The sequence below is a fragment of the Watersipora subatra genome, chromosome 8 (assembly GCF_963576615.1).
Source record: "Watersipora subatra chromosome 8, tzWatSuba1.1, whole genome shotgun sequence".
NCBI classification, from domain to species: Eukaryota; Metazoa; Bryozoa; class Gymnolaemata; order Cheilostomatida; family Watersiporidae; genus Watersipora; species Watersipora subatra.
Genome location: NC_088715.1, coordinates 31,649,286 through 31,658,258, shown reverse-complemented (window position 1 = coordinate 31,658,258; position 8,973 = coordinate 31,649,286). Strand labels below are relative to the sequence as shown.

Sequence of the window (8,973 nt, the reverse complement as noted above, 5' to 3'; positions counted from 1 at the left end):
CAACGTAGTAAATTTACGAGGCAATTATTAGATTGTGCTAAAGAAGGCACATTTTTTATTCACTTGGGTTGTATTTACTATGTTAAACTGTGTTGGGATTTTTAACGCGCATCGTTGTATGTACGTACATAGGACTAAACAAATCATAAAAGCAGCTAAAATCATGCTCGCTAATAATTTGTTTAGCCAATTAAAAGTGTTTATTTAACAATTTTGGTATGCACATCGTTGACAATTATGAGTTTTAAACAACTATTCTTTTGTTTTTCGTCCACTTCATGATTTCAGCTGAAACTTCCGAAATTTACGGCACGCGTAGCCATACCTTTATGGTTAAATTTTTGCGGCTTCAGTAAGTTTTGAGCTGAAAACTATTAATTTGAACTTAAACAGAGAATAAAAAGTTTAAAATACATAAAATATGTTAATATCTCATCTACTTTGGCTGACTGAAATTTGCTGCAAATGGCAGCGTGATAGCAGTCGTCGCGATTCGCTGTTTCTTTCCTACGTTTGGTGAAATGTAAAAGTGCTTGTGCCGCCCTCAATCATAACTTATTTAAAGGGAAAATGTTTAATCCTTTGGCAGGGGAAACAACCAAAATGTCGTTTACCGGTTGCATGGGGAAACGACATTTATGTCGATTTCGGTAGCCGTTTATAAAGCTGTCGCCTAGTAACGTTAAACAAAGGATATGAACACTAGTAAGTTTTAAATATCATCAACAAGATATCGGTCGATGATTTACAATATGACACGATTATCTGAGAGGCCTTGCTTTGTCCTAAAAGCTAAACAAATCGCGCCTCCTTGGAAAAGAATAAATGTTGGAAAAACCAGTCAACATCGGCCGGCTTTCAAAACGATAAAATAAAAGATTATTTGATCCTGCGATCGTTAGTGATTTTTTGTCTGATCAGAATAAAAATAATTCAAATGATAGAAGTGATGTAAACTTTTTTGGACTTTTAATTTAATATACTTGTAATATGCAGAGAAAACGATCGTTATGGTGGCTTGCACGACTACGTTATAGCGTTGGACTCTACTGAAAAAAATGCTTCCAAGCACTTCATACAGGAACAATTGTACATGGTTGTATTTTTTTTAGTAGTAGATATGTGAATGAATGGTTATGTACAAAGATTTTTGTTCATAGAAATAAATTTAAGATTTGAGCTATGCATGTTCAAAAAACTATCGATTTAATTGAACTTTCGAAAATAAATTACACAGGTTTCGGTTGTTTTTGAGGGGCTTTAACCCAGCCAAAGGATTAAGATTGATAAAAAACAGAAATGGTTAGATATGCGTCGACTCGTTTTTATTTCATGAACTGTAACTTTCTGTGGGGACCGCTTTGATTAACTGCGAAACGTGTTAGAATACAATGTACATTTGTATCTTCACATCTACTTTCCCACTAATGTATTGGCAAGGTAAAAATGTTACGTAGGATTATGAAATTTATGTTGATTTGTGTGGAATACAGTTTGAGCCCAACTCCTAAATTTTTAATCGATCGGACTACCAATTATTGAGATATCACCAAAATAATAAGATCGTTTCAAACCAGCTAAGAAATAAAAAACGACTGCTGACAGAACATTAGCTTCCAATGCCGCTTTTGGAAATCCCAAATAAAATTATTTATGACGAAAGATGCAAAATAGATTAAATAAAAAAGCTTCCTTTCTTCCGCAACAAGAACTTCACACAAAACATTCTTTTGTTTTCTTTTTGTAATAAATCCACACAATCTATCAGAATCTATCAGACTTTAGCCATAATCTTACTTCAGTTTCTAAAACATTACTTCTTTGAAAGGTTTAAAATGAAACTATTTCTTCTAATGGATTTCTATTTTTTCATTGAGTTCTGCAAGCATGGAGTTTTAACATGGTAGTTCATAAGAATTTGGGATATTCCAAGTGCTCCCACAGCTGATGGAAAGCTTTTAGTACGGTCTGGAACAGATGTGTTCAAACATTTTCACTAGTGGGCCAAACTTTAAAAATCAAGCAGTCGGTTAAACTAGAAGTTTTTCATTTTTATAACTAAGTATAATTTCACATAAAACAGTGCCACACGTAATAAACACAAGCAATGAACATTATTCATTCTACTTTTAAACAGACTATAAATTATGCGTACTTTTTACATACGTAAACTGTGCAAACAGACTAAAATTCATCAAAAATATGTAATTATATACACTAATGTAGTCCGTAACAAGTACGGACTTACACCAAAATATTATCAAAAAAATTATCGCGATATTTGGCCGAATTAATCTGTCTATTTTTGTATAATCCAATCAGATGGGTTAGTTTTAGGACATTGTGGTAACCTTTCAAAGACTTGGTGATATATTTAAATAGGTTTATATGTGTTTTGTATGGTTATTATACTTGAAAAACTTCATTGAAAAATGGTTAAATTTGTTGATGAAATTTCGGTACAAGGGTTTGCGACGACCGTTGATGAATAATTTTCGTGAGTTGTGTGCACATATACATTTATCATAAATCTCCCAAACAATCGCTTCGCTCGTGTGTTGTCATGTTAAAAGCTCCCAAACATTCGCTTCGCTCTTGTTTGGTCATGGGACAATCATGTAATCTGCAACAAGTACGGACTTACACCAAAATTTTAATGACTAGAATAAAATTGAGTTTAACATTCAAAATTCTTTTGTTGTCTGGTTCTATTAGCCACATGCTAATCTCATTGATTGATCAAGGTGGTCTTGAAGAGGACATCTTGCTGCTCCGATTTGATAAGGTTAATTTTGGAAAATGCAGACTCGCATAGATATGTTGATGATAACATTGTGAAGTACTTTATTGGCAATAGTTTTATTTCAAAAATACGAATTTTTTAAAACTAAGGCCATACAACAGTAGTAAAACAAAAAAAAGAAAAAAAGCAACAGTTAGCTGATATACATATATATATTGATATACATATATATATTGATATACATATATATATTGATATACATATATATATATTTATACTCACCATATATATAAATAATATATATAATTAATATATATATTAATAAATTAATATATATAATTAATATATATTAATAAATTAATATATATAATATATATAAATATATATAAATAATATATATAATTAATATACTCATGCTACAGACAGTACTGTTTTGGCTATTGAAGCCTCATCAGTGCAGCTCAGAGCTTAGGCAAGGGACACAAATCCCATTACCAATGAGAGTTGACTTCCTGCCACGAAACAACTAAGTTGCCTCGCAGACTTTAAGAAAGTCAATGTGCTGGCACCAGAGTGCTCAAATCACAAAAGTGATGAGCTTTGCACAAAGGCTAATAGTGCCGCACCTCTCACAGAGTGCTCAACCAAACCGAAGTAAGGGAGCATATACTCATGCTACAGACAGTACTGTTTCGGCTATTGAAGCCTCATCAGTGCAGCTCAGAGCTTAGGCAAGGGACACAAATCCCATTACCAATGAGAGTTGACTTCCTGCCACGAAACAACTAAGTTGCCTCGCAGACTTTAAGAAAGTCAATGTGCTGGCACCAGAGTGCTCAAATCACAAAAGTGATGAGCTTTGCACAAAGGCTAATAGTGCCGCACCTCTCACAGAGTGCTCAACCAAACCGAAGTAAGGGAGCATATACTCCATATATATAATTAATATATATATATATTAACAAATTAATATATATAATATATGTATATATAAATATGTATATATATATAGGTGTAACTGGTAACTGTAGATTCAGTCAAAACATTATGTAATTATAAGCACATACTGTAGTTACGCAGAACAAATCTAGTGGGTATTACAAACTGTTTGACTGGCGAAAATTAGCACAGGCTTATTTGGAGTGTGCCACTCCAAATAAGCAAGATGGCCACATTTATAGCTTGATTTCCTCTGGTCTAGACGTCTAAAGTCTAGACGTCTAGAATGTCTAAAGACGTTTGGCAATAATATATGTGTTGTATCTTTAGAATGTAAGGTAATAGGAGCTAGAGAGAGCGTTTGCAGTTTGAGTGTTCGTTTATTGCTGGCTAACTATATAATGCTCTTGTTTACTAGCAAGACATAATTCATCACACCTGACCTTGTGGTCACTGCTGTCAGACTGCAGGTGCTGGCAATAATAACTATTGCTAGAATACAACAACCCTTCCTTTCTCATAAACAAAACTGGTAACAGTCTGAGAAATCATTGCAGCAAATAAAGCAGAACTGAAAAGCAAATTAAGCAAAACTGATATTATATAATAGGTGTAATTCAAAACAATATAAGTTCTCTAGTCTACCACACACTAAACGCACTACATCTGGGCATTCAGTGTAGCGAGAGTAACCCCCACTGTATGACATTATGGACAGAACTTAAACCACACGACTAAGCAAAATAAAAGGACCAACAACAGCCGACCTCAATGGGTAATCACAGGCCCATACCTTTCGGGTGGTGCCCTCACTCTAACGGGTCGGGATTCTACCACAACAGGCTCCTGCATTGTTGGAGACTGACTGACTTGCAAATCTCGAACAACTGGCTTTATATCAGAGATGTTTCTCCGATATTCTGATCCCTCTTTTGATTTGACAACAACCTCAGAACCTTGTTTGATTACAATTTGTTGCGACTCTGTTTGATTAGTTGGGCTTAGCTTATTCGCTTTAGACTGACGAACCAAAACCTGATCACCAACTTCAATTTGAACTTTTTCACTTTGCTTGTCGCTATACTCTCTGCTTTTTTCTTGAGTTATTGCTTGCCTGTCTCGTATTTCTCCATCTTTAGCCTTTTTGCCTGTTCTCTCCAAACAGGGGAGTTTCGTTCCTAACTTCTTACCTAACATTAACTCGGCTGTGAAACCCCTGTTATAGAATGAGGCGTAGACCGATAACTTATTAAGAACATTCTCAACTCTGCTTTGTGATCTTTACTAGACAGATGAGCAATCTTAAGGGATTTCAACAAGCTTCTATTCTGTCATTCAACCTCACCATTAGCAGCCGGCTCCATTGGCGTTGTGGACATCCAGTAAACTCCATATTCTCTCAAAAAATCCTGGAACTCTCCACTAACAAACTGAGGACCATTATAGGTCCTTAAGCTCAACGGTATCCCCCATCGACAAAATGCAGTTTCATCAACCTCTATGACCTTCGGAGCAGCTGTTGACCTCAGAAATGCGACCTCAATTTACCGACTGTAATAATCTATTAGAACCAGCACACTTTCACCATTCACAAGCTACATGGTCCCAAGGTTTATCAGGCATTTTTGTACTAGACATAAGCGGAGGTTTGCAGGGTGCGCTTACTAATTGCCATTCGTAACATTTACTACAGAAATCCTCCACTTCCTTGTCCATTCCTAGCCACCACAACTTTGACCTTAGGAGCTGCTTGGTCTTGGTCATACCTTGATGGCCCTCATGGGCCAACCCGATGGCCTGAGGTCTTAGTGATACTGGCATCACTATTCGGTTTCCTCTCATTGCCACACTGTCAACCTCCGCTAACTCAACCATCACTGCCTTGTATGCAGGGAGACACCTCGACCACATACCGTCTAGCAGTGCTCGTTTTATGTGAGTCATCTCCTGGCATTTTATCGCCGCCTGTTTTACCTCATCAAACAACATAGCCTTGGGGACCGCTGACTTAGCAATCATTATAATATATTGATCAGCCACATCATCACACGCCACACTTATTCAGAACTGGCTGACAGCCTTGACAAGGGATCAGCAACATTCGTAGAACCTGGTCTATAGACAACCTCATAATCGAAAGCTTGCAACCTGAGCGCCCATCTCTCAATCCTCGCAGATGGTTTAGAGTTTATACGGTTGAAGATAAATTCCAGCGGTTTATGATCAGTGACCAGATAGAACTTGATACCTATCAAATAACTAGCAAAATGTTCGCAGCCCCACACAATCGCCAATGACTCTTTCTCAGTTTGAGAGTATCTCCTCTCCACGTCAGATAAACTGCGATTTCCATAGGCTACGACCCTTTTGCACCCACCAATCATCTGACTCAAAATGGCACCTAAACCATATGGACTTGCATCGATTGTAACCGTAGTCTTTGCATTAGGATCAAAATATGCCAAAGTTTCACGTCTAGCCATCATGTCTTTTATTTTCACAAATGATGAATGTTGCTCTTTGCCCCACCTAAATCTGTCTACCTTTGGTGTTTGATAAGTGGGGCACTTTATAAGTCGATAGAGTGGCTCCGCATGAGTAGACAGGTCAGGAAGAAACTTGCCAACAAAATTCACCAGCCCTAGAAGACTACGAAGCTCTGCCACATCTTTTGGCACTCTCGCTTCTACAATTGATTTAACCTTTTTATCACTAACCGACACAGCCTTGTCAGAGATATCATAACCTACATACAAAATCTTGCTCATGCCAAATTTACATTTATCACTATTGAGAGTCAGGCCTAACTCACTCATACGATTGAAAAATTCTCTCAGTTGAGTATCATGCTCTTCTCAACTAGATCCAAATACCACTATATCGTCCGCATATCTCTGACAACTGGCCAATCCTGATATTGCTTTTTGGATTTGATATTGGTACAACTCTGATCCGGAAGTGACACCAAAGTTCAACCTCTTGTATCTGAATACACCAAAAGGAGTAACAAACGTAGTAATAACCCTGGAAGCCTCATCTAACTCGAGCTGATGATAACCCAACTTCAAATCAATCTTGCTAAAGAATCTGGCACCATTGAGATTGTAAAGCAGCTCTTTGATTGTGGGAATAGGGTGGCGCTCTCTGATTATCGCTTTGTTGGTTTGACGCATATCAACACATAAGCAAATGTCATTACCATCTTTGGGCACTGTGACTATTGGACTAACCCATGGTGTTGGTCCCTCCACCCTCTCAATTATATCAGATTCTTGAAGCTCATCCAATTTGGCCTTTGCATTCAACCTGTGTCCAAATGACATACGTCTCACCGGCTGAGCTACTGGCCTCACACCAGAATCAATATGCAACGCAACCTGCACATCCTTCAATCGACCAACCCCAGCAAAACACTTGGGAAACCGACTCAACCACAGATCCAAATCACCAGGAGCAGAACCAGATGAATTAACATTAACCTCCCCCTTAGTCGGCCCTACTCTCAGCACATCCAAACGCTCAGATGTATGTCTACCTAGTAGTGTGGCAGCAGTACCATTAAAAATATAAAAAGTAGCATGGACACATTTACCATTGTCAGGAACAACAACATTAACATCAGTTTCACCAATTAAATCAATGCACCTCGATTTATTACCATAAGCAAAAAGTCGTTTATTTGTAGGCCAGATTTGGCGCTTTAGAGTTTTAGCAGTGGCCTTGTCCATTAGGTTACTGGACGCACCCGAGTCGACTAATACAGAAAATGCAATGTTGTTTAATCTTACCACTATCCGCGCCAATTTTGTAGGAGCTATATTGAACATACCATCATCCGTCGTTCCCTCACTATCTAGGAGATCGCTAACAGTGAACAGAGTAGCGACATCATCATCTGCAGCATCACTAACGGCTGCAGTTGCGCTTGTATTACGATTGCTTTGTACGCCTTTACAGAATTTAGCACCACCAAAATGTCCCTTTTTGTGGCAGACATTACATGATCTTCCCCGTGCGGGACAGCTATCTGATGACGCAATTTGATCAGTAGCCTTACAACGGTAGCAAACTGTGTTCCTCGTTGCTTCAGGTCTTGCAGTCGTATTTCTCATAAATTGTCGAGCTCGACTATTTAGAACCTTGTTCACTTTTTCCTGCTTTACTTCACTACCCAGCTCAGTGTTCTGTTGATTTATTGCCTCCTCTGTCTGCACTATTGATACTGTTTTGGTCAGTGTTAAGTCAGAGCCTTGTTCAAGGAGTTTTCTTCTCAAACGGCTAAAGGGCAGTTTCTCGATAATTTGCTCTCGAATTTCTATCTCTACATCTGTGTACTCACATGTCAAAGCTAACTGACAAAGCCTCAAGATGTAATTGACCACAGTCTCATCTTTTCTAATTTCTGTCCTTCTGAATACTGATCGTTCGTAGGTTGTGTTAGTTTTAGCTTGAAAGTGACTGTCTATGGCCGACATTGCCTTTTTATAGCTATCATCACCTTCTCCACTCGGTAACACATTGAATATATCCTGTACCTCTTCACTTGCCATATCTAGCAGTAATGCTTTTTTCTGGTCTGCTTTCGTGATGCCTCTAGCAGCTACAAAGTACTCGAAACCTCTCTTCCACCTTTTCCAACGAGACCCTACAGTCAACGGGTCTGAAGCTACTGGAAAGACTTTGATATGGCTCATGTTTGTATCCAATGTCATAGCCATGCTCACAATAGTATCCCAGAATTATATGTCAGCTAATTATTTCGTACTAGCCTCTCTCCTTCCAAAATTTACAAACTCGTCGCCATTGTTGTATCTTTAGAATGTAAGGTAATAGGAGCTAGAGAGAGCGTTTGCAGTTTGAATGTTCATTTATTGCTAGCCAACTAAATAATGCTCTTGTTTACTAGCAAGACATAATTCATCACACCTGACCTTGTGGTCACTGCTGTCAGACTGCAGGTATTGACAATAATAACTATTGCTAGTATACAACAATATGTACATGTATATTCTGTCCAAGACGTTTTATTACCTGGACAGAGCCTGATAGTACAACTAGTATATATATAGCTAGTATATATATATATATATATATATATATATATATATATATATATATATATATATATATATAGATATATCTATATATAGCTAGTATATATATCTATATATAGCTAGTATATATATATCTATATATATATATATATAGCTAGAATATATATATAGCTGGTATATATATAGCTAGTATATATATAGCTAGTATATATATATAGCTAGTATATATATATAGCT

At 37.3% G+C, this 8,973-nt stretch overlaps 1 protein-coding gene across 1 annotated transcript; it reads right to left on the bottom strand.

Moving 5' to 3' along the window:
* Nucleotides 1-4,450: 4,450 nt before the first annotated feature.
* On the bottom strand, nt 4,451-8,400 carry LOC137402460 (uncharacterized). The gene is given in 5 exon segments (XM_068088961.1): nt 4,451-4,898; nt 5,268-5,369; nt 5,421-5,727; nt 5,730-5,930; nt 7,110-8,400. Coding segments are annotated over 5 exon segments (2,349 nt in total).
* Nucleotides 8,401-8,973: the final 573 nt, after the last annotated feature.